The following is a 26,726-nucleotide window of genomic DNA, read 5'->3' as shown; positions in this document are numbered from 1 at the left end:
CAATCCTCTATCAAACAAATGCATCCACAGTACTTGTAAGAGAAGTGAAAGAAAAATGGCAAATGTATCATTCGTGTGTGTGTGTGTGCCCCACTCCATTGCATTTGGAAGATTTGTGTTTTGGAATGAAGGAACTTTGGCTAGCATTTGATGTTAGGAAGGGAGAGCGAATAGGCTGGGTTTCAGCACTGGGGGATCAGAGGCAGAGCAGTGCTCACCAGCACTCCCTTTGATCCGTATCCCCAGGCCTCCCTGCCTGAGCCACGCGCAAAACTCAGGCCTCACCAGTGATTCCTGACAACTGTCTGCTAGAGATAAGGGAGGGGGGACTCCAACCTCTCTCCTCTCCTCCATTAGCACAGCAGCCACTTTAAACTGGATGAATTATATTTAAGAAGCCTGCACAGGGGTTGCCAAAAAAGCAAAAAAATATATGAGAGAGAGAGGGGGTGAGAAAGTGATTGAGTTTTGGTTCACTCCGTTTTCCTTATTTTTTGCAGATTTTTGACAAGACATTATGCACCTAAATGTCAATGAGTGAATCTATGTGCCATCTCTGCTATTATTACCAGTGTGGTATTAAGCTGCTCGCCGGGCACGGTGTCAGCTGGCATGTGTCACCATCAACAAATCAAAAGACTAAATAAATGCACATTTACATCACCCCCATGCTCCGAGAGCAGAGGAGAATTACTTGTTAATTAGAACCCATCTTAAATACAGATGCTGTTTCAATTTGGCAAGAGTTAAAAAGTAAGAGGCTTTAAAAAAAAAAAAAGATGAGACCTGCTCAGAAGCTGCCAAGAAAATCAGGGGAATTTAAATCATATCCACTGGCAGAATGTTTTCTGCATGAATTTATTTGGTTTCTCTCGCCCTTCCTATCTTTTTTTCCCCCTCTCTAGCACAAACTGAGAGAAATTGAAGTCTTGTGCATGTGTTAATGAAACATAGTAGGTTTCTCAGGTCACTCAAATACATATGTAAATTTCACATTCAACATCTCCAATGGGCTCTAGACTGAAAATTGAGGGTCTGTCGTATAACTGTATGTGTGGAAAGACAGAAAAATATTAAGCATGATTTAATTATGATCTCCACAACATCAGCACTAGAATAGGGACTGGTATGCATGAATCTGATGATTTTGAGAGAAGCAATGACCTTAATCAGGGTAAATTATATTTAATTATAAATATATATAATTATATATACACATCATATTTTTTTAAATGAAAAGGAGGCTGTAATATTTTTAATTTAGCTGTCTATCCCTTTTATGAATTTTTCATTCATGATATATTCATAATATGGTGTCTGTATAGAGTCCAAACATTCTCATTTCTCAGCCTCTCTCTTTTCTGTTCTTCATTTAGCACTCTAAAAGAGAGTTTCACTCTCTCTTGCTCTCTTTTGTGTTTGTGTGTGAAAGTGAACTGTTGCATCCTGATAAATAAGGGATATAAGAGAATGTGATTTACATTTATCTCACAGAGACAGCCAAGGAGATGAGGATTTAAGAGAGACCAGTACACTCACTGCATTGTGGCTGAAATGCAGGAGAATTAACTGTTAGATTGAAAAACATTATTACCTATTAATATTACCTCAACAATCTTAAAAACCTGATTGCATGTATTCATGCATAATATACATTTTTCTCTATAAGACGCATTCCATAAGCTATAATCTTATTTTATGTCGAATGAGGCAATCCTCAAATATTTATTTAAAGCACTATAAAAAGTGCTTGAACAATATGAACATACATTTCTACAGCTATTATTTTCCTAAAGCATTACTGAAGTCTATTATTCAGTTTATTTTGATTAAACAGACATACTTTGTGTCTTAGTGGTTACATGTTTCTAAAGAAGGATCTACTGGGAATGGGAAATTGTTGTATATGTCATGTTTATAAACATTTTATAAACAGATTGATGATTTGTTTTTTTTTTAACGAGTCACTTTGAACTAGAGGTCTTCACGGGTCCACTTGGATCCGAAAACCCGAGGTCCAACCCGAGACCCGAGCGGGTTCGGGTCCAAAACTTCGACGAGTACCTCGGACACGAGTCGGGTTCGGTATTAGCGGCCTCGGAACTCGGGTAATTTAAAATAAACATGCTTTTTTCAAATGGACCAGATTAGACCCAAATAATTTTAAACTATCCCGAATGCGTAGGTTACTTTCACTTTCGTGTTAAGAGAGGAACGCACATAGAAAAGGAGCATAAGCTTGTAACCTTGCACACAGAAATCATCTTATAGATATGAGATCCATCAGGAAAATCCACTCGCTTCATTATGCTGCGTGTTCATTCAGTGCTTTTCTTTTTTGTGTGCAGAAGCCTTTCGCCGGAGATCAGGTTGCAGACAACACTAGCGAATCCATGAATTTTAATGGCTATCGATTTATTTTTTTATCAAGCTATCACGTTAATTTTTCAAATCCACTGGTCACAATTGAAAGCCGAGTTTAGAAATAACTTGTATCCATCAGGCAGACACTAATATAAAGTAGCCTAATAATAAATTGAATAAATGTTAAATAAATCAAAGTATGGAGAAGCGGCCAAATCAGTCAGCAGGACACCGGGATTTTTCCTCACTGACTGTGGGGCTGCAGGATGTACATACGTCAATGACGTTTACGTTCGGGTCCAGTCGGTTTCGAAATTAAATGCCATCGGGTCGGACTCAGATCTAATTTCATCGTGTCTGTCTGTCTCGGGTCGGGTCGGGTTTTTCTTTAAAAAAAAATTAATTTATGCACGTCGGTTTTGGGTAAGACCTCTACTTTGAACCTATACATCCCGTATTTTGATTTGTTTTGCTTTATTTCATTTCATTTCATTTCGTTATTTATTTTAATTCTTATTTTTTTCAGTATAGCTTTCTACTGTTTTACCGTATGAATTATGCTATTCATTTATTTTATTCTGAATAAATGTAAATGCAGAGTAAATATGTATTAACTGACTGAATTGAGCATTTTATTTCATTATTTTTATTTTATTTTATTTTTCAGTTGTGGTATCACGATCATAAAGTGAGTGAGTCTACAAGGTCACTGGGTATGAACAGCGAAACTTCTAACAATTGTGAACCTGCTCAAAACACCATGGGTTGGGGGGGTCGGCTTTGTGCACATGCTTCCTGTTAGTTCCAGATGCCAGTCTGACAGGTGTGAAGTTATGATTAATACTACAGCCTCGTAAAACTACAACTGCCAATCACCCTGCCTGCCCCCTCCACAGTTTATGACAGACTTTTGTAAGCTTGTCTCATTGTTTTGGATTTTGTATGTAAAGCTACAATAGTTTTACAGTTTTTGTGATGTGGTTTTACAACATCTCAAAGGTTTTCCACCTCCGTATACTTCCCCTCCCCCTCCTTCACGCTCGCACACTGTCCTTAGTGATGGAGTCCCCAGCTGGCTGACACTAACTGCCCCGCTCTCTCCTCTCAGACTCCAGCTGAGAGCTATTTCACTGTTTATTTACATGTAATTATCCCTATGAAGTGCAGATATTAACACTGTCAAGAACAATTTGACTTGACATTCTTCACTAGGCCTGCTCCCTGCTGTTTTTAGCAAACAAACACCCCCTCCTCCCGCCTCCTATGCCAACTCTCCACCTTGCATTATTCTTGGATGGCGTTCGCTGCTGCCGAGCCGCTCCTTGTGAAATCATTTAAAGCAGATATTTAATTTGGCAGAAGCGGAGGCGGCAGCAGCAGCATGAGGTGTGAAAAGATGAGAGGTAGGATGAGAGGTCAGAGGGGGATGTTTTTTTCCTTGTGACTGAATCTATCTCACACATCCGCAAACACTGAATAAAATAATCAGATTGCACCTCACACTTTTTCCTATATCAGCTCAATAGGACACATTAACCTTTGGTTAACTCCAGGCCTTGTAGCACTTTGGGACATTTAGGGTCCTGTGGTACTGAAAAGTCTTGTCTGTATTACACTAAAGCAGACTAGCAGTGATTGTAATGCAATATATTTCTAGAAAAAATGTTTTAATAAGCAATTTTTGTGGATGAAAACAAAGGGTCATAGTGACACTGGGCAGCTACGCATACAAGGCTTTATTTATGTATATAAAAAAGGTTTATTTATTTATTTAAACTAGATTCAAATAAATACATATTGATTAAAAAAGCTATTTATTCTTTTACTTTTTATATTTATTGTGAAAGATATATTTTTGCATTTTATTATTGATAATTTATTTCAAATAAATAGGCCTTGTTCGCTAAAAATAGCTTTAACTAAATAAATATTTTAAGCAATTTTAGCCAATTTTCTATATATGTGCTCTGCATTTTGCCATAATATATTATACAGAGTTTACAAATATTCTGTGCTGATTTGGGTAGAAAATATGTGCAATTTTGCAGAGGTAAAATGGGTTAAATAGAGATGCAAATACTACTTTCTCATTTGTAGCAGACTGTGTAATCCTATAAAATATTTAATAAGTATTTAATATGAAATATTTAAGTAGATGATGTGTACACTTAAACGTTTTTACAATTTTCACTCAGAAATTGCTAGTAAATTTCACAAACAATATCAAAGAAATGTCAAGTAACACACTGAATCAAATGTGAAATGTAGAAAAAAAAGTTGAAAATCACAATTGTACAAAAATCTGCTTTTTTGCTGCCTGGCTTTACATAAGTTATATAGCTTTCAGCTATTCTCTGTTTATTTTTCATATATGTTTTATGTAACTTTATGTATTGACATCTGTCAGTGTAAGTTATTTTTCTCTTTCACTCAGCACATTGATTCCCATCATGCGTTACCAGAGTTCTGGGTTACTATACAGAGTTAAAAGAGCCATATGCAGAATATTTCCTACAGATAACATGTTGCGAGAAGTGACAGCTTGTCTGGTTGCACGCTAATCGCTCTCATCTGGGCCCAGCTTGTCAATGCCCACTTTCTGTCACTGTCAATCACATGCCTAATTTGAAACAATTAAAGACTCCCCAGCCGCCTCAGCCATTTTTGGCGGACTTTTCTTTTCACTTTCAATTAATGTGCTGTGGCCAATTAGCACAATGACATCGAGCCAGGAGAGGAAATCATCTATGTCATCTGCTCCCTGCCACTAGGGGAGAGAGATCCTGCAAAGGTCTCACCGTAAACAGACGGGTCTTCTAATTACCCACCTCTGCCTCCAGCTGTGACAAAACCACTAATTGATTTTATGCAATAGTGTTTATTTCAAAAATAGCTGTTTTGTCTCTCGGGTGGAGGTCTTGTTTTGTCACCTTTCAAGGCGACTGCACTGATGTCATGATGGCCTGATTCTGCAGTGTGGGTTCATGTACTGTATGTTTAATAGACTCATAGTGTCTCTCCTAGTAATGATGCCAGCTAATAATGATGATGATGTACGGAAATGAATTTATATTGCATGATTAGCCCCTTGCACTTTTTATGTTGAGGCTTTAGATTGAAGAATATCATGGAAGACAGAATTGTATAATGGTTAATACATGTGAATGGTGTAATTTATGCAAACTGTTTGTTTGTGTGTCCTGATTGGATCAAACATACTGTAGAATATCATTCAAAAGGGGTCAGTAAGATATTTTTATTTATTTTTTTAAAGAAATTAATATTTTTATTCAGCAAGGGTGCATTAAATTGATCAAAAGTACAGTAAACCCATTATTTACATTATTACAAAAAAAATCTATTTCAGACAAATGCTGTGAACTTTCTATTTCTATTAGTTTTATTTTGTTTTATATTTTTATTTTATTTTTTGGTAGTAAATTCTGGTTACAGTTCTGTATGTTGTCACTTGTGGTGCAGAAAGACATACTTTATCTATAACTAATGAACATCTCAGCATGAGTCATGATTGTATTGCCCAGATCCGTGTGGAATTACATCACTCATCACAGCATTCTGGAACTACCACGCTCAAATGTCCACATTTCCATTTCTGTGTTTGCTATCTTGCCTCTTGACATTGTTTGCTAGTTGATTCTGGAATTGTGGGTGTTGGGGTTTTTGATGATTGTGGCATCTCTCTGAAAAGCGACTTTCCGACAAAGAATGGCAGCGCTTCTTTAATTACGGCTACATTGCATCAGATATTGCCCCTGAAATGTAAAGCTGAAGTCGGTGAGTGTTTTATACTCATGTCACTCAAGAGAACATTGTGTTCTTTTTGCTAATCCTAAAATCCAATATCGTTTTTGGAAGCAGTATTGTGTAGGGGTCAGTAAGATATTTTTATTTATTTTTTTAAAGAAATTAATATTTTTATTCAGCAAGGGTGCATTAAATTGATCAAAAGTACAGTAAACCCATTATTTACATTATTACAAAAAAAATCTATTTCAGACAAATGCTGTGAACTTTCTATTTCTATTAGTTTTATTTTGTTTTATATTTTTATTTTATTTTTTGGTAGTAAATTCTGGTTACAGTTCTGTATGTTGTCACTTGTGGTGCAGAAAGACATACTTTATCTATAACTAATGAACATCTCAGCATGAGTCATGATTGTATTGCCCAGATCCGTGTGGAATTACATCACTCATCACAGCATTCTGGAACTACCACGCTCAAATGTCCACATTTCCATTTCTGTGTTTGCTATCTTGCCTCTTGACATTGTTTGCTAGTTGATTCTGGAATTGTGGGTGTTGGGGTTTTTGATGATTGTGGCATCTCTCTGAAAAGCGACTTTCCGACAAAGAATGGCAGCGCTTCTTTAATTACGGCTACATTGCATCAGATATTGCCCCTGAAATGTAAAGCTGAAGTCGGTGAGTGTTTTATACTCATGTCACTCAAGAGAACATTGTGTTCTTTTTGCTAATCCTAAAATCCAATATCGTTTTTGGAAGCAGCGTTTTTTTTCCATGTCTGTAATCTATTCATACTGCATCTATCCCCCTTAACTCAGTACATTTACTACAGCTGATCTCTGTAAGTGTGATATTAGGACTGGAGGTCTGCGGGTAGGACATGTAACCTTTAGCTGTGCAGATAGCCTTATGACATCAACCCTTGTCATTCCAGCTCCCTGCACAGGTGACATTTTCCCAACATACTTGTGTATATTCCAGTGAAATGTGAGCCGCTCTCTCACACACCAGCAAATCCAGTATTGAATAGATTAAGCCGAGTGTGGATATGCGTAAAAAGAGAGATTTTGTGTGCTCGTGTGTGGATGCAGGGCTGAGTTAGCTGGCCCACAGACACACACTGTCCTCCTAGATTCTCCTCCCACATTTGTCCTACTGCTCTCACTCTCGCTCTCTCTCTCTCTCTCAGAGCAGGTGGACAGGCCAGATTTTGGGCTGTATTGTCAGGGACTGTATTGTGAGTGTCTTTTTATGCTATTATAGCTCTCAACAGGGGATTCACCTACAGTAAAACCTACAGAATAACGCTTGTTATTCTTAAGAGTATATTTTGGTTTAAATACAACTTATAACCTATTGACATAAAAACCTGGCAGTATGCTGTTGATTACCATAGAAAGCAGCTTCCTTTGTCTGTAAAAATAGAAAACTGATAAAATTATACTGTATATATTATGTTATATTATATTCTAAATGATATATGTGATATATATTATTTACATTTTATATTAGTATTATATATATATAATAAAATGTATACACTAATTATAATTACTCATTTTATAATTAGTTTTATCTTGATTCATTATTATTATTATTACTATTATTATTATTTTTAATGAATATTTGTAGTAAATCATTGTTACAAAAATGGTGTAGGAAATACCTTGAAACTGTTTTTTTTCTCAGAAATTGCAAAATTTTCCAAATAATTACAAAGAAACAGCATAACACTGAATTAAATCTTACTCCGATAATGTTTGCAAAAAAAAATTTTTTTAGAAGTTGTAAATAAAACCGTATATGATTAAAAACAAAATATATATTTGAATGTTGTTGTTGTTGAGTCAAAGTCTGTGGTAACCACTTATTTTTAACATGGAACATGGGGTTGAATATAAACAATCCTGCAACCCCACAATTTTAAGTAACATTATACTATTTCCCTAGCAAGTCTTAAAACTCATGCTTTAATTTGCCTTCCACCACCCATATTACAATAGACTGTATAGTGATTTAGTGATTATTGATATATAACATTATTAATAAAGTGTAGTGTTATTAAGCCATCTTGTGTGAGTGTTTAGTTCCAGTTTTGTTGAATTAGCCTTTCGTTTTTTCCCTTTTTAGAGACTGTCATCGCATTTCAGTTTTGTTCCAGCTAAGCATGAGCCTTGTTCCATTTCGGCAAGAAAAAAAATCCAACAAAGAACCAAGTCACGTCAAACATTTACTCAGACAAAAAATATAATTTAACAGTTAAGGAAATTATGGTAGTGTGAAAAGCTTTCCTTTTTATTGCCACTGCACTGTTTGTTTATCTGAAAGGATGCACATTGTATCAATTTTCAGTTTTACATTTACACTGCTGCAGGCTAGAGGGCTCTGAAGTTGAGAGAATTAATTACTTTTTATTATTATTTATAAAGTAATCTATCTGTCGAGAGACAGAAAGTGAAAAGAAGCGAGCGAGAGAGGGAGAGGAGCAAAATGCCTGCAGCTATGTCCTTTAAACTGGATCCTGCCTGGCATTATCTGCACTAGCAGCTCTCACACAGACCGACAACAAATGAAAGCCTAGCTACTGGGGGGATGCTTCACAGAATGAAAGAGGGAGAGAAAGAGGAAATAGTTGGGCTGGGGTGGTGGGTTGAGGGTTGTGGGGGTGGGGAGTTACTTTGAAAGGGCTCAAGAAAGTTAAATGTGTCTCAGCCGGGCTGTTCGCACTGTGTGCTCGTGTGGGTCGGGCTGGATTTGTCCTCTGGTGTTTGTGGGCCTGGAGAGTCGCACTGCCTGGGGATGTTTGTCAGCCAGATTGATTGGCAAATATTCCAGCTTACTCCCACCAGCCGTATCAGATACAAAAAGGTTACACATGTGGAAAGAATATTGATTTTTACTTAGCAATGGTAGTATGGCAGGAAATAATAGATTACAACTCTGCATCTGACTGGGCTGTCGACTCCACTCGGTTATAGTCTTAGGTTCTAACTGCAGGCAAGGTCATCCAAGTTTATACATTTTGCCCTTTAACATAATATCTGGCTTATACTAAAAGATTATGTACACAATTTAAGAAAATGATACAGAATTCTAACAACTGAAAAGAACTTTTTCTGAAACCCATATTTTGCATATTTACCATTCTCCCATACCCTTATGCTTTTGAAACAACTTCCTTGATTTATTAAAGGGGTCATATGATGCGATTTCAAGTTTTCCTTTCTCTTTGGTGTGTTACAAGCTGTTCGTGCATAGATAAGATCCCTAAAGTTGCAAAGACTAAAGTCTCAAACCCAAAGAGATATTCTTTATAAAAGTTAAGACTCATCCACGCCCTCCTAAAACGCCTCGTTTAAACACGCCCCCACATGTCTACGTGGGAATTTGGGAAGATTTGCATAACGCCGCCCAAATGTTCACGCAAAGAAAGAAGGCGTAACTTTGATTCTCGCTGTTGCCGCCACCACCATGTCGTGGAGATGCTGTGTGTTTCGTTGTGAAAGCGAAACTACTTTGTTTGGTCAAATATTCAGATGTGTGCAGCGCATTTTAAGGAGGACGAGGACTGTTTCCTGGGAGAGTAGCCTACAATGCCGGTGTTCCGGTGAATTCAGTTCCTGTTTCCCCTTCGGCGCGCATGCTGACCCTATACAGTCTATGATGCTGACAAATAATGCTGACTCACAGCCTGTAAGTACGTTTTCATATTTAAAGGATTTGCCACTGACGATTCAAACGCGAGTTTTGAGCAGTGTAGAGTAGCGCTTGTTGTTTGTCGTTTCTCCGATCCCAAATGCAGACATGGTTTTATGTTTACGCGGCCCGATGCAACGCAATGCGTAAAAAGACAGTACAGGTCATTATAATCCATAATTATGTCCCCACTGGATGCAACATATGCCTTGTTTGTAATGGGTTTTATTGGTTTTGTCTCGTCGCTCCGGGACACGGCAGCACAGTATGGTAAGGGGCGTAACATTTATGTCACACACTTGAGGTATTCGGCCAATCACAACACACTAGATAGCTGGCCAATCAGAGCACACCTTGCTTTTCAGACCGATGAGTTTTGTAAAAATGTACGCGTTTCAGAAAGGCGGGGCATAGAGGAGAAACAATAATGTACAGTATGTGGAAAATAATGTGTTTTTTTAACCTTAAACCGCATAAACACATTTCATTACACCAAATACACAAAATAATGTTATTTTTTAGCAATGTCATATGACCCCTTTAAAGCATAAAAATACACTTTGATAGTTACATGAAAAGTCTATGGGGTAAATGTACTATTTAATATAATGAACTATTCTTTTTCTACTCTCTATCTATTTTATTTTCAGTTTCAACTTAAGTGACAACGATATTTTGGATATTTGTGTTATGTTACAGCAATGGTACAATGGCTATGGTAATCATTTAACCTATATTTATTCTAGAATATTATTTCATTTTATTTTTTATTTCCTCAAATACATTTTTCCTCCATTTTATTTTGTTTTATTTTTCCCATTTTATTTTATTTTTTTACATTTTATTTACAAACTGAGTGACAGTGTTATTTTCTATACTAATCAATTTACTTGTATTTATCCTGAAGCATTCATTTAATTTCATGAACTGAACAATATTATAGTGTCTTCTAAGAAAAACAGTTTTCTTAAAAGCAACTCAACTTTAGCACAGTGATTCCCATGACAAAAATTGTGGCTGATAAGTGAGCCCTTTCTAAAACAGAGCCAGAATCTCTCGTTTCTGCCCTTTCTGCTTTGCAGTTGTCCCACTGTGAGTGCAGCAGCCCATGAAAAGAGTTCACAGGCAGTCCTGCTGTTTGTTAGTGTTTATGTTGTGGCTCCATGTGCACTTTAAGTTGAATGTCCTAATTACAGCTGGCTGGGCGCTGCAGTTTAAGGCAGGCCTCTCCGCAGTGCGCTGTGCGGCGAGAGGATTGAGCTGACAATAACCTCACCACGTGCTGCCTCTTGTGATAAAAAGCCAGGCTCTACCTCTTACCGTGCTGGAATATTCTCCGTTTGCCACTTTAATTGATGTCAATAAGGTTATGCTAAATTTGAAGATTTGAATAATTTGTCTTCCAGCACAATAATGGCATCACCCAGGCTACAGGCTGCTTAAGCGCAGGGCTGAATGGAGGTGTCAGGCACCCGGCGCTCTCTGCCCACATTCTGGGTTGACACCCCTTGTGCTTGCGTCCCCCGCTCATCTGATTAAAACTCCACTCCTGGGGAGAATCTGAACTTACATAGGCTCAAGCTTTACTATTAGCTCAAATTAGCTCATATTACAGTGAAATGTCAGTATTTGGGGAATACAAAGGATTACAGAATTTCACAACTTCATTGCAGTTTTCTGGAAATTCTTGTTATTCCTAGTTTAAAATGGATAGAGGAACAGAAATAAAAACCTTATATTTCACAAAAAGTCATTATTTACTCTATTTACTTATCCTGATGTGTTTCCAAATCCATTTGACAATATTTTTCATGAATCTTCCTGAATCTTCATGCTGCACTTTTACCATGATGTACTGATCACAGTCATGTGGACATTTATTTTACATTTTATAAATCTACTATATGACATCAGAAGACTTGGAATATAGTGTGTATATGTCATATGCTACCTGGTCATGGCAAAAATTTACCTGGGGGCACTTTTTCGCGAGACGCGAAATACGTACCAATAAGTACATATCACTGCAGTTTCCAAAAGAAATGAACACTAGAGGCAGTAAAACTCAGACTTTTCACACAAAGTTTCGATTAATAAAGCGTAATTTTCGTTTGGGAGAAATTTGGGGAGATTTAAAAACTGATGCTTTTGAATGTTAGAATCACACATATCCAGCTTCATATCTATGGGTTTTCATAGACGGTAAGTTTGTTCGGTTGCTCACGGAGTACGGAGACGTACTTGAGAGGTGAGAAGCTCCAGTTCGAATCCCGTGTAACTACGATTCGACAAAACAGTTCAAATCTGCATATAAGGAAGTTCAAATGTCACGGTTGCAATAAAAAAATGAGTTTTTATATCAGTTTTGCATTTGTTAACACTCGGGTAGGTTTAGGGTTGGGTTTGGTGTAGGGCACATTTCCAACATGATAGAGCATTAACTTTTAGCGACAGTCCCTGGATATTTGAATTCTGAACCACCACAGTACCTGAAGCAACGTAATAAAAACACAGCAATACGTACCTATATCAACGTAATAAAAACGTACCAGGGTTCACCTATTGAACCCGTGTTTTAGCACCACTCAGTGGACATTTGTCTTTGAAACTGCGGCGAAACATGCAGTAAGGTAGGCCTACGTAAAAACGGTGTTGCAGAAAAGTACCCAGAGAGAGGTACTTATGAGACCAGGTTGGTCGTATGGACACCTTTATGGTGTTTGTCATTTTTGGAACATCAAAAAGGTACATAAGCCATATCTATATCTATCCAATAATGTGAAGACTTCAGGTGATGCCAGCTTTGGATCCACATACAAAACTGTACAATATTATCCTTATATTGTAATCATTACGATTGCTGCCTAAAACATTTGTTTTGTCTGCTTAACTATATACATGATACAGCTAACCATGTAACTTGTATTATATTTCTGCCATATGGACATTACTTTGATACACTCCTCTGTGGCTGATAATATAAGTCTTCCCAATTGTAACATTGAAACAAGCATTTTCTGTAATGCTGTTTTGAAACAATATGTATTGTGAATATATGCTGCATATGGTGCAGGTCAGACATCAGTGTTTGCCTCATGACTAAATGTCATTTCAAAATGTTGTCTTCTTTAATGCTCTGTTATTTGAAGTTGCGATAAAATGGAAGTAGTGACATTTCCGTATTGTGACATACATCCGAGTACAAAAGAATTCTTAAAAAAGAAAAAATGTAAGGCGTTGACTTGGGTCTATACACGAGTTGTTGATTGGATGGAGACAAATCTGAATGGCAGCTTGCAATGTATTGTTAGAAAGGGACAGGGTTTATACAAACACAGTGATTGGAGAAGTTCATCATACGTCATCAGAATTATGGGGTCAAACTTTTTTTTTTAATGAAATATATACACGTCAATTGTTCACAATAAGATCAATAATGTGCATTTAAAAAATAGATGTTCACTTCATGCTGACTTTAAAACAGCATACCATGCATTCAACATAATAGTGCCACATACAGTCCTGTGAGGGGCATTTCATTTAACGGCTAGAGCTGAATATAATCAAACCTCAATTAAGCGCCTGTTAAGTCTGTCTCTCCTCCAGCTGCCCATTCAGCCCCCTGTCGGGCAGGCGGTTTGCCCCTGACTCATCGCCCCGTGTCCAGGGTCATATACCAGCACTCAGCGGCGTGAAAGCCCGCTGTGTGCTGCCCCATAAATTAACACATTTCCCTCTCTCTCTCTACCACCTTCATCACAGGAAGTCAGAAGAGGGACTTTCCGCACTCGTATAGTCCAACATGCTCCATTTCAAGTGCCCTTTTATGTATTTAATATGTTTCAAGTGCTGCATATTTTCCTGGAAGCTTCGGGAGGATATTAGTCTAAATTCACTTATCTGTTTAGGCCATGCGTCTGAGAATGTATGCACACTGGTGGGCCAATGCCTTGTTGTAAAATGTTGATTTATTTCCCAACGTGCAGCTGATCATTCTGAAGTCCTCTGTCATCTCCTGGGTTGTATCATACTTCAACAAATAGCCCATGGATGTTGTTTTGAGTGGTGCATGTGGGCTTGATTTTGCTCACAGCAGCTCTGTGATGGGCTAATTGGTTTAGCAGGTTGGGTCCTGAGATGGCCAAAGGGCAGCGGGGCGTAGTGAGCCACAACGTGAACCTGATGTTCAGGAGGATGCTTTGTTTCAGTCTGCGGATGGGGAGCATGTGGCAGGCAGAGCAACCTCTGCATTCAGCGTCTCTGACCCTTTTTTTTCTCTACCTCCACCCCTTCTATCCGGCTGCTTCACATTGGTTTTGAAACAGCTTTGAATGACTCTGACTTTAACCTATCACATATACAATGGTTCAGTTATTATTATAAGTATTTTTTTTGTTAATGGGTATTTATATGTGTACATATATGTAAATAATATATTTCAAATTCGTTTTTTTTTCGCATTCTGTGGTAATCAACAGCATGACTTTCAAATGGCTTTATGTACAGATTTAAAATGTGATGGGTGAAGAAAATAAAGAAAATCTAAATAATATTTGTCGATGGAATATTTTTATTGTGCATCATTAAGCAGCACAAGCGTCTCCAACATTGATCAAAAAATTTGAAAAATCAGCTAATTAGAACGTTTTTTTAAGGATCATCTGACACTGAAGACTGGAGTAATGGCTGCTGAAAATTCAGCTTTGCATCACAGAAATAAATTACATTTTTTTTACTTTATTTTATTATGGTTTATGCTTTATTTTTGATTTGTGTATATGTGACCCTGGACCACAAAACCAGTCATAAGGGTCTTAAGAAATTAAGATTTATGCATAATCTGAAAGCTGAATAAATAAGCTTTCCATTGATGTATGTTTTGTTAGGATAGGACCATATTTGGCCGAGATACAACTATTTGAAAATCTGGAATCTGAGGGTGCAAAAAAATCTAAATACTGAGAAAATCGCCTTTAAATTTGTCCAAATGAAGTTCTTAGCAATGCATATTACTAATCAAAAATTAAGTTTGAATATATTTACAGTAGGAAATTTACAAAATATCTTCATGGAACATGCTCTTTACATAATATCCTAATGATTTTTGGCATAAAAGAAAAATCAATAATTTTGACCCATACAATGTATTTTTGGCTATTGCTACAAATATGCTCCAGCGACTTGAGACTGGTTTTGTGGTCCAGGGTCACATATATTAAAATATTACTATTATTGTTTTTCCAGAGTTTACTGTTTGCTGTAAACAATATTAAACAAAACAAGGACAGACCTTGTAGAGTGTCTAATCTCTGGGGGCATCTAATATGAGTGTTTATTATTTTAATCATTCATGAGGGTTGAGACTCTGGGATGGCTGAAGGCTCCAGATTAAATTCTCCCTGGGAGCTTGTTATGACACTGACACTGTTTTCAGCCTAGTAAATGCTCCCTTGGGATGCAGGAAAGGGGTAGTTGTGAAGATGTTTAACCCCTATAAAGAGTGAGGCCTTGAACTTCGCGTGACATGCAGTGACCAACAATGAATTGGGAAAAAAATTTACTGTGGTTTCCATATCTTTTTGCTGATCCTGACTCTCATTCCTTTCTACCCACCAGGTGATGAGCATCCTCAGCAACCCTAGCGCCGTGGCCCCTCAGCCCCAGCATGAGTTCTCCATTTCCCCCTTGCACAGCAGCCTGGAGGCCTCCAACCCAATCTCAGCCAGCTGCAGCCATCGCTCCGAGCCTATCAAGACTGCTGACAGCCTGCCCTCCTCCCAGTCCTACTGCCCCTCTACGTATAGCACCACCAGCTACAGCGTGGACCCCGTCACTGCGGGCTACCAGTACAGTCAGTACGGCCAGAGTAAGTGCTTCTCTCCTCTTTACTTATAGTGAAAAACGTTTTTGTCGCATTTCCCCCTACATATCCATCGGTAGGACTCAAGTTGTATTCCTCATGAGTAAGTCGCTTTAGATAAAAGCATCTGCTAAATGAGTAAATGTAACTGTAAGTTACCCTAATATTGACACTTTTTATTTTATACTGCAGTGGTTCTCAACCAGAGGGCCGCAGCAAACTTCTTTTTAAGGGGGAATCTCAAAATGACTTAAAATGTTTAAAAAAAGAAATATAAAAATAATAATAATTTTATATTTCTTATTTAATTTGTTCCTTCAACAACTGTGATTTTTTATTTAAGAACCAGGACCTTCTTAAAGAGATAGTTAATTTAAAAAGGACAATTATTTCATTCATTTAATCCATGTGTTGTTCCAACCCGTATTTCTTCTATGAAATGCAAAAGGAGAATTTTAAGTTGAATATCCTGGACACTTTTTTTCCATGTAATAAAAGACAGGAGCTGTAAAGCTCCAAAATCTCTTTCTCTAAAAAAAGCACCATAACAGTGGTCAATACATCTTGTGCACTAAAATGCACTATATCCCATATTTTAAAGCCATATGATAGCTTTGTGTGAGAAACTGAAATTTAAGTCAAATTAAATCATGCACTACAGATTATGGGGGTTCATGAGAAAAATAACAGATCTTTTGAATCAAATTAATCAAATGAGCTAGTACACAAAACTGACCTGAATTTTGAGTTCAAGTGAGTTCAACTCAACTGGCACAAAAAATAAGGTGTAGAAAAAAAATTATTTAGAAATTGCTAGTAAATTTCTTAAGCAATTACACAAAAATATCAAGTATTTTGTGGTGTTGCTTTCTGTCATATGGAAAAGAGTACCTGGTTATTCATTAAATGATTTACAATTCAGTTAATTTACATTCAGTTATTTTAGTTGAGTTTAGTACCGAATCTTAATGTTTGAGGGAACTATTTCTTTTAAGTACTCCCTGGGGTGCGAAATCACTGATTTAGCCCACCTGTCTAATATTTCATTGAAATTCGGGAAACAGCTTAAGGGCGCACTTTGTAGAGGTGCGTGTGTTTGCATGTGTTCAGTGTGACCGTGAGTGTCAGAGAGCAGATTCGGTGCTCCTCTTAGGGAAGGCAGAGATTCATTCTGAGCGGGATTTAAGGAGTAAACGGGGCTGACAGGAGAGAAAGGCTTCCTGAGGGAGAGAGGTTAAGTGAGCTGTGATTACTCTCTCTGCGAGCTGTCAGCACCAGTGTCTCCTGTACAGACAGCTAGCCCACCCACAGGTATGCGGCTGCTACCGTACGTGCCACTATTCCCTGACAGCTTCCTTTTTGCTCTTGCTTACAGACGCTAACGTGCTGCGCTTACTGTCACACTGACAGATGTCTGGCACCATCCGCACACACCCTCGCTCTGCCCCGCCTCAACACTTCTGCTAATGATGAATAAAGGAAGGAGAGGTTCAAATAACACCTCCTCGACTGCAGTAATCAAAGGGCCTCCGACCAAACAACATCAGAGGCTCTTGACATGCCAGCAGCTAATGCCAGCGCACTAATGCTCGCCTTTTTTATATCCATTAATCATAGACGTCTCCGTCGTGATGCATTTTGTCATTACTGTTGACATTTTGATCAAATGATCACTGTGTTTACTGCTTGTCGGAAAAGGAGTGGCTGTGGTCGCAATGCCAGCTCCAAAAACACTCATGTAGCAAAAACTCAATCTTGTCAGTTTCGAAATGCAAAGCCCTCAGGTTTAACCTCCTCCACTTGACTGTTTCCACTTCCATTTTTTCCATTTCGGCTTTGAGGATGGGGGTGGGAAACGTCTATGCAAATAATTACCTGAAGGTTACAGCTAGCACAATGCTAACTTAATAAGTAAACTGATTCCAGTTGGACTCAGCGAGGGAGGCCTTTTCTGTTTTGAAAGGGAAGTGGCTAGAGGGGTTAATTGGAGCTTCCCCAGTTTTTTGCACCACACCACTTCCATCCTGTCCTTGGTTTGTCCTCGCAACCCCAAACACGATTCACTGTCTTTTTCCACCAATCAAATGCCCTTAATGCCTTTAGCTCATGTATTTAAATTGAAACAGTGTGAGATGGGAGGCAGATCAATGCTGAGGTCCTGGGTTGCAAGCGGGACTCTGGGTGCCCTCTGACCCTGGATTAGCCTGCGGGATAGAGTCGACACGTGTTCCTGATAAAGATCTCTCAGCGAAGCCAGACTCCAGATCAATCCAATGCGAGCTGTGCCCTCAGGTGCTATGTTAGTCACACCGTTTTGTGTGCTACACCTATCTGGTGGGAATCTCGCCACTCTTTCAGCCGTCTCTCCCCTCTCTCTATTGCATTTTGCACAGCCATACAGATACATATCTCGATCAACAGTAACAGTTTTCACAGGCGTAGAAAATCAAGTGGACTCATTATCTACATCTACTCAGTAGAGCTGAAAAAGTTTTAGCTTCACCAACTTTTCTCCCCCAACCAATTGCTTTCAAAAGAACTTGAAAAAAGCTTTTTTTTTGTTTTGTTTTGTTTTGTTTACCCGTCTCTCCCCTCTCTCTATTGCATTTTGCACAGCCATACAGATACATATCTCGATCAACAGTAACAGTTTTCACAGGCGTAGAAAATCAAGTGGACTCATTATCTAAATCTACTCAGTAGAGCTGAAAAAGTTTTAGCTTCACCAACTTTTCTCCCCCAACCAATTGCTTTCAAAAGAACTTGAAAAAAGCTTTTTTTTTGTTTTGTTTTGTTTTGTTTAAATTTTTTTATGGCAATTTGGGTGACTTTTTTTTTTTAAGAAAGATGGATGGATGGAATAGACTGGTGCATCACAATATAATGTTATATGATGGGAAGTGTGGAATTCTGAGAAGAGGGATGACAGACATAATGAGAAATGTGCTGAGGAATACTCGCTATGACAGGAATGAGTGACAGTGGGGAACAGGTGCTCTGTGTCTCTGAAATCAGAAGTGTGTTTGTGAAAGCTCACAATGATGTGAAGTGTCTGCTCTGAAACTACACCCAAAGTTTATATGCTTATATGGATCAATGACAAATAAGGATGTTCAAGATGAAAATATAGAAAAGTCACCTTTGTATGTGTTTTGGTTTTTATACATTTTTTTCAACAGTTTTTGTTTTTGTTTATTTTGATTTAAAAACAATGTCAACTGGTTTAATCATGAATTTAAAAGTAATAAAATATTTCCCCAAACTTAATCATGATTTTCAAAAAATTGCTTAGATGGATCAATTACAAATAAGCTGCGTAAAATGAAATTGTTGAACTATAACCTTTGTATTCATGTTGATTTCATACATTTTAATTTAGATTGAAAGGCTCTAAAAACTATCAAGTGGTGTAACCTTAAAGTTAAAATGTATAAAATATTGTTAAAAAAACAACAACTATATTTAAAAAAAAAAATACATATATCTATTTATGAAAAAAATTATGTTGGTTATGCCACACTGATTTCATTAGGCAGAAAAATATTTTTTTAATTCATATTTATTTAATTTTTTCATTGCATATTTTTAAAAAGCTATGACTTTGAGTATATTTAGATATTAATGTTAGATAGATTATGCCAAACAGCATTTTTTCTTCTTCAAATCTTTAACTTTTACTGAGACCAGTCTGTTACACCAAGACATTTTTTATTTTAAGTGCCACAAAAAAATAAAAAAAGAATTTTACCTTATGCCAAACAATATATATTTGTAAGTATTTTAGTTTTTTAATGAGTTTTTTGCTTGTTCATCTTTGAACAGGTGTATTCAGGTAACTGTGTATGGATTGCGTGTACACCACAGATCTAGGCAAAAATAGTCACTGTTGCATATTATTTTCGTATCACTGAGAAATGAATTGATTGTTTTAATCTTTGTGTGTAGCTGCGGTGGATTACCTGGCTAAGAATGTGAGCTTGTCCACGCAGAGAAGGATGAAGCTCGGAGAGCACTCGGCTGTGCTCGGACTGCTACAGGTGGAGACGGGACAGGCATACTGATGGATCTCAAACTGAACATCCAACCATGTGTTTCACCAGCATCCCTCCATATTTCTGCAGAACCCACATATGGACCATCTGACTAGGAATGAACAAGACCAAGAGAAGTACAAAATCATGGGCAGTCTTAGATTTTCTACCTATAGCAGCGTGAATACAAAAGCCATTCCACATAAAAAACAGACACTATTGTGCCGCATCTCCTTACTCGTCCCGATCCTTTCTCTATTTCACAACAAAGAGACCCTTTCAGGGCTTCAGAAAGAAGCCGAGTGAAAATGAGCATCAATTGTCTGAGCCCAAATCACTAAAGCCCTGCCCGTCGGCATCCAGTGTTAGCACACATAGGCTACAGCTGCAGCCGCTTGCCCATTGCAAACTGTTCAGACCAGGTTGTTTATAGAAAATTATGGTATTATAATTATATTTGTTATTATAAATGTGGTTGTTCCTATTGATGTTGCATTTACTTATTGTAATTACTCTTTGTTTACATGTTTCATTTTTATTTTTCTCATGTTTAGTTCCTGTTTCTATTTTAACCACAAGGCCTTGCTTTGTAACATTATATTTCTAATGGATTTACATGACAGTGTGGCAGGTTGTTTGCAAAGCTACAATGCATACAATTTGCTCATTTAAATCTTAAACCTGACATTCCACAAAACCTGGGCTGGTCAGTGGGGCATCTGGGTTGGTGGAGCCTTGAAATGGGGCAAAAAGGTAGTATGTGACCTGCTCTCTATGGGTGGAAAGTGTCTTAGGGATATCAATGTTATTTATGATGATTTTGTCTTAAAAATGTACACTGTTCTGAAATATGATGACCAAATGACAAAAATACATAATTTTCATTCTAGTACTTTTTGCAAAGAACACATACTTAATCATCTCTCTGGTCACTATAATTACCATTATAATGAGCCCTTATGGGCAAATGCCAATTTTAGCATGTTATGGCTTTTGATATACTTTCCCATACGCTTCTCTGCTATTCATGGAAAGTATAGATATAGCTTATCATTTATCCAAGAACTTAAAAACAATCAGATATTAGCCAATGAATGGCTGAAGGGTGATTTGTGAATTCATGTTTCAGCAATTAGGAAGAGGATGTACTAAATTGGTAGCACTTTTTTATTCATAAGAAAATTAGTTTCTGTTGTCACTGTAAAATGAACTGAACTGAAACTGTAGAATGGGTATCTGAATTTTTCGCAGTTTGTAGAGAGAAGTCGACTTTTACTGGAAATTGTGCCATTTTATATAGGTAAAACGTGGGATGGTCTCTGAATAATTGTCTTGAAGAAAAAAAAATCTTCAAAATATTACATTGAGAGATGGAATATATGACCACATTTATGGATTCTGTGTTTACATTTAATATTTGCCACCATGGCTCCTTATTCCACCTATTATCAGCTGTGTTTTTAACTTCAGAGACTATTTCGGTGGCTAAGATGAACTGAATCTAAACTGTGCTCCAGTGTCACTAGATGTGCCCTAAAATGCCATATATATTCAGGACGACAATAACTGAAATATAAACACGTGACCATGTGCCAACAAATGACTGAGGACATTTCCATTTTAACGCTTACAATATTTTGTAGTAAGACAAAAAAGAAATGTGAAAAAAAAATAATGTTTTTAGTGTGTTGCACTCATTTCTACTGCAAGCATTAATCTACCTTTGGGATATCTGAAGCACTATCCGATGGGGCGATACACCTTTCCCAAATATCTTTTCAACCTCAGTTGCTCTTTATTCTTTCATCGTTTACCTTTTTTTGCGGATATGTAATTTTCTTTGATATATTTCCGTTCAGCATGTGTGTATATTATCATGGCATAATTTATTCAGCTGTATGAAATACTAGCGTAGTGGGAACTTGTATTGGCATTTACTACCTTCAGCCTGTTGGTGTCTTTACTGTAGCACTGGCATATCTGTTATGGATTAAAGCTAAAAAAAGTGGACAAAGAAACCCAGCTTGCTTCTTTTTTTTCCTCAACACCCACTATATGGATCATGCAATAGTCAAATATGCTCATGGGGCATATATATGTCTTCTATTTAAAAACTAAAACATTTGATTACACATTTAATAGTTGACTCAGTAATGCTATATGGCCAGAAGTATCATGTAGGCCTGCTTTACAATCTAGTACAAAATTTATGAAGAGCTTTTTAATCTAAAATGCTCATTTTCTGTAATACTTAAAACATGAAAATCTATTGGCATTTATCATATACACTCTTTTCATTGCTTTGATGTTGCTGTCAACTATAATCATGATTTAATCCCCATCTTAACAATGCTGTATTTTTATAGCCACTTTGAAGTCAAGAGCATCATGACAGTTGTGGTGATTTAAGATACTAAAAATATCAGTTTCCAGTAATTGAGTTTCCCTGGAAGTGAATAGAGTGAAGTGTTGCAGACAGTGTCACAACAGAGACTCTCAGAGCACTGCATTCACAGAAGAGCTGCAGGGCCTGAGGGAATTTACTGCGTTTCTTATGGGGTCACTGAAAATTGGGCACTGAATACCAGTCAATGTGTAATAGCATTAACGGCCCAAGATGCAGGCGTGCGTTGCACCTCCCATCAGAACGAGCATCTCTCTGATGATGGATTATAAACTCTCAATGTTTAATTAAGATCTTTAAAGTAATATACATTGTAAACAAGTTTTAGTGTTGCCATCTGGGTTAATTTAACGCATTCACACAGTGAGGGAATGTTTCTGCATGTGATTTTGCACTGAGGAATCCTCTTTATGATTCAGCTGTCATCAGTGTGATGTCATAAAATATCCTTTCAGATATTTCCAATATTACTGTTAGAGGAGCAGCTGCTGGGATGACCTCATAAAGAGTCAATTTTGCTTTTTGGATGGTCATGACAGTTATTTGTCCTTTGACAGTTATAGATGCCAAACTGTTTTTATTATTTATTTATTTATTTATTATATTATTATTTATTACTTATTTAGCTATATTTATTATTATATAAAATACATTTAGGGAAATTTGTGTATGTGATACAAAGACTGAAAAATGGAAAGAAAGAATTAAACACTGAAGACATTTATTATATTTTGACTATATTTAATACTCTGTTATATATTATATTGATATTTTTGCAGATAATCTAATCAGTATTTGATGTCTGAAATTTGTCATGAATGTGTGTGTGTGTAGACACATGCCTACATGACAATTTATATATATTTAATATAATTTTTAGTAATAATATAATTTATTAATAACATATTTTATTATTTATTAAACAAATTAAAGTAATAAAATGAGAGATTAAGTAATATTGGAAATGTTTAAAATGACATTTTATGACATCACGTTACATCTAGGACAGCTGAATCACGTGCGGTTATTTTCCAAATATTATTAAGAACATAAACGGATAAATCGGATAACTAAATTAAGTGAATAAATCGCTAAATAAATAGGTGAATAAATAGCCAATATCATCAATAAGATCAAAGAACTGACTTTCCAGTGGGGGGGGTTTAAAGAATTTCTGGGACGTGGTGCTTTCATGATAATGAGTATTTTGGGTCACTCACAAGTTGTTATTTTGAGGTAGGAACATGCTACGAGGTACAGACTGATTAAAACATGTCTGAAGAATTCACCACGACACCCCTCTCCCCCTCCTTTGGCTGTTATTATTATGTTTTAGAAACTCTGCGGTGTCAACCTCTCGAAAACGTAACAAAGAAAGCACTTACAAAGCCTAACATCTCCTTAAATCCCATAATTATTCCAGGATACATTATGTACCTGAGCCCGGGTGTCTGATCTTCACTGAAGGGATTCCACATTCCTACAATCAGCTTACACCGACAGATCGCATGATTGCCTAATAACCTGGATCGGTAAGTAGAGCGCTTAGCAGAAGATTGTTACAGAGAGAAGAATGTATCCCTTTGACAGACTCCATTGTTCGACATATTCTGCTTCTACTAAGCATTATACTCTTCTCAAATGGATTTTTTTCTTAGTACAGATGTCAATAGGGTAAGACAATTTTATTTCTCCTCGCAATTCACACGAAGTTTCCCTTTTTAAACCCAGTCTTTCATTTGCTATATCCAGGCACCTAATACAAGATTATAGTCCCCCATAGTAACCCTGGCATCCCTCAACCAAACCACGGTGTGCCCCTCCTTGCCCCCAGACTCTAATCTCCACACTCCAGCATCACTGCAAAATTAAGCTGTGAGAGAGCTGGGAGTCGTTTTAACCCCGCTCGGTCTAAAAGACTCTCAATACACCCTATTGAAAAAAAAAAAAATTCTCGGTGCAGTCATTTTTATTCCTACCTACCAATATGTCTCACTCGTATCTCTCTTTAATGTCGAGCGCCGTCTATTTCTCTCCGTCCTCCGTGCTATCTCACCTCAGTGAGCAAAAAAGGCGGGATTTCAAGGTGAACATGCAGGTATAAATCCAAGAGATAAATCGCGGGGCCTGTTTACAGGTTGCTTGCGAAATCTACAGTTAGCTTGAGGATTTATTCATAGTAATAATCCAAAATGGAGGCGAAATACTACAGACTGAAAATAATGAGCACGCGCTGCTGCATTCTGTGGGGAGATACATACATAAACCCTCTTTTTGAAAGCAGTCAGCTCTTAACAAAGCGTGACGCCTGGGTATAGACTCTAATACACAAAGACAATTTTTTCTAGATAATAGCCTATCACGCAGCATACAATTTAAATTAAAAAATGCAATTTTCACCTTGAAATGAACAAATTATTACAATTTCTATACAAATTAAGGCATCCAGGCAGCGCCTCAGTGCACAGCTCAGGCCATGAAACCTGACATAATTACCATGAAATACATTCTCAAATATTTGTATTTTGTCCATAGCTTTAAAACATGCCAGTCTGCCACCTTCTGATCTCACCTTCTGGGGCAAACACAGAGAAAAAAAGAGAGAGTGGAAATCATCTAAGATGAAAAGCCCTTCAACGGGCAAGATAAAAATGTGTAAAAAAGGCATAGGGGAAAAAATAAAACAAACAGTAAATTGCTGCCGTTCAGCCTGACAGCCCCTGGAGTTATCTCTAAAAGCCAAATTACTGAGTCTTATCATGGGAATCATATCTAATGGTTATCTACTCAGATGTTTCTCTCTCTCCCTCCTCTCTGCACCCCCTGTTCTTTGCCAGAGATTGCATTTATTTATGATTAGGAATATCTTTAGAAGAAAAGATGTTAACCTGTACATTTCGTTTGGAAAGTTATGGTGAATTGCAAGTGGTACAAAAGAACGAGGCATGTAATTCAGAGGTGAGCGCAGCCTCTGAGGATGATGGGAGAGATGCATGCCAATGACCAGGTGGTAGCTATATGCAAATATTTTCAATACAGGCTCAGAAAACAAAATTTCTATCATAAAATGTAGAATTATTGGGTATTATATTATATTATTTACCTTGTTATAGTTTGATTAGGAAAAACATGAAAATATAAATAGACATTAAGCTCAGGAAACACTATTACTTACACATTATTATTAACCAGAAACAGATTATTATATTATATTAATTATATTATATTATATTTCTTAAACATTATATATACATATGAAAATGCTTATAAATAGAAACATTTTAATAATGTAATATAGGTTGATAAGCATAATCATAGATGTTAGGATTCTGAGATTAGTATAGGGTTTTATATTTGAATATATTTACCAATTTATTAAATTTATATGTATATTATAATGTAAAATATTATATAAAATATTTTAATAGGCTGATAAACACAAATAGACATATTAGTGATCACCCCAAAACAAAATGAGTGTCCTGCTGTACTGTATGATAGTATTTCTTCTTTAAGCAAATTGAAACATATATTTCAACACCACTTCACAAACAATATATGGCCTTGCTGATCTTTTCCCAGATAGCTTTGCTTCTCACACAGTTCTGAATATTGGAAAAGGAGAAGAGCAGCAGTTGTCTAGATGGAATGATGGAGGGTCTTGTGGATGTGTGCTCTCTCTTCCTCTCAGCATACATGTGTATGCTTGCTTCATGACTAGTGAAGCCCTTAACAATGCTAGGAGAGAACTTGTAAAGACGTTCCCTTCCTTATACCTCCCCTCCCACTCCTCTATCTATCTCAGCACACTGTCTGCCTGAGAGGCGCACATCAGATTTCAACACTTGACCTCATAATGCTGGAGGTCAGCACCACACCAGCAGCAATTTCACACACAAGATGAAAAGGAAATTAACATTGAAGTTGTTTGAGGCGGCAGCTCTGGGCTCTGGCCAGCTCAGGCGGCAGTCTCCTAACCCCAGCTGGACGTCCTCCTGCTGGAGGCTTAGCCTCTGACCACCTCAACTCAAGGACCAGAAGGCTAAAGAGACCAAAGGAGAACACAGCGCTGCGGCATATCAGAAACAAGGTATTAAAAACAGGGCTTTGTGGCCTTCAATTTCAACTGAGCCGTGTTTTTGATGATCTCCTGTGGAAATTCAAAAATTGTTTTATACTTAGACGTGCATGTGGAGAAAAAACGAAAAAGTGTATTATATATTCTTGTAAACCTAACATAGATGTAAAATAGTAAGTAAATATATAGAAGAAAAAGCAGAAAATATAATTAGCCTTAATTGCATGATGTAATAAACACAATTGTGATTAACATAAAACATTAAACAACAAAAGTTGCTAAAAGTTGAAAAAAAAAATCTCAAAAACAAAATTATTTCTCTTCTCTCCTCAATTCACATCATGCAGGTGGATCTTTTTGCATTCTTGAGTTAGAAGATGGATAAACTAAAAAGTTCATTACATTGTTAAAGTGTTACTAATCACAAGTACCTGCCACTGTGCACCTCCGAAAAATCTAATGTGACACACTGAGATGGAAAATCTATTCTATTTGTCAGTGTCCCTGACTGTGTTACCAGTGCTGA

The 26,726-nt window shown here is 37.1% G+C and overlaps 1 protein-coding gene across 5 annotated transcripts in view; it reads left to right on the top strand.

Moving 5' to 3' along the window:
* LOC107593389 (paired box protein Pax-7-like) overlaps window positions 1-20,158 on the top strand; it is a 66,023-nt gene extending 45,865 nt beyond the window's left edge. For all 5 annotated transcript variants that reach the window (XM_016283099.1, XM_016283096.1, XM_016283097.1 and 2 more), the window contains exons 9-10: window positions 15,444-15,693; window positions 19,633-20,158. In XM_016283099.1, coding sequence (XP_016138585.1) covers window positions 15,444-15,693; window positions 19,633-19,748 — 366 coding nt within the window. In that variant the 3' untranslated portion in view covers window positions 19,749-20,158. The remainder of the gene's footprint in view (window positions 1-15,443; window positions 15,694-19,632) is intronic.
* The last annotated feature ends 6,568 nt before the right edge of the window (window positions 20,159-26,726 follow it).

Source organism: Sinocyclocheilus grahami, unplaced genomic scaffold (assembly GCF_001515645.1).
Source record: "Sinocyclocheilus grahami isolate Dianchi unplaced genomic scaffold, SAMN03320097.WGS_v1.1 scaffold170.1, whole genome shotgun sequence".
Classification (NCBI taxonomy): domain Eukaryota; kingdom Metazoa; phylum Chordata; class Actinopteri; order Cypriniformes; family Cyprinidae; genus Sinocyclocheilus; species Sinocyclocheilus grahami.
The sequence above is the reverse complement of the archived record's forward strand: the minus strand, read 5'-3'. Positions and strand labels throughout refer to the sequence as shown.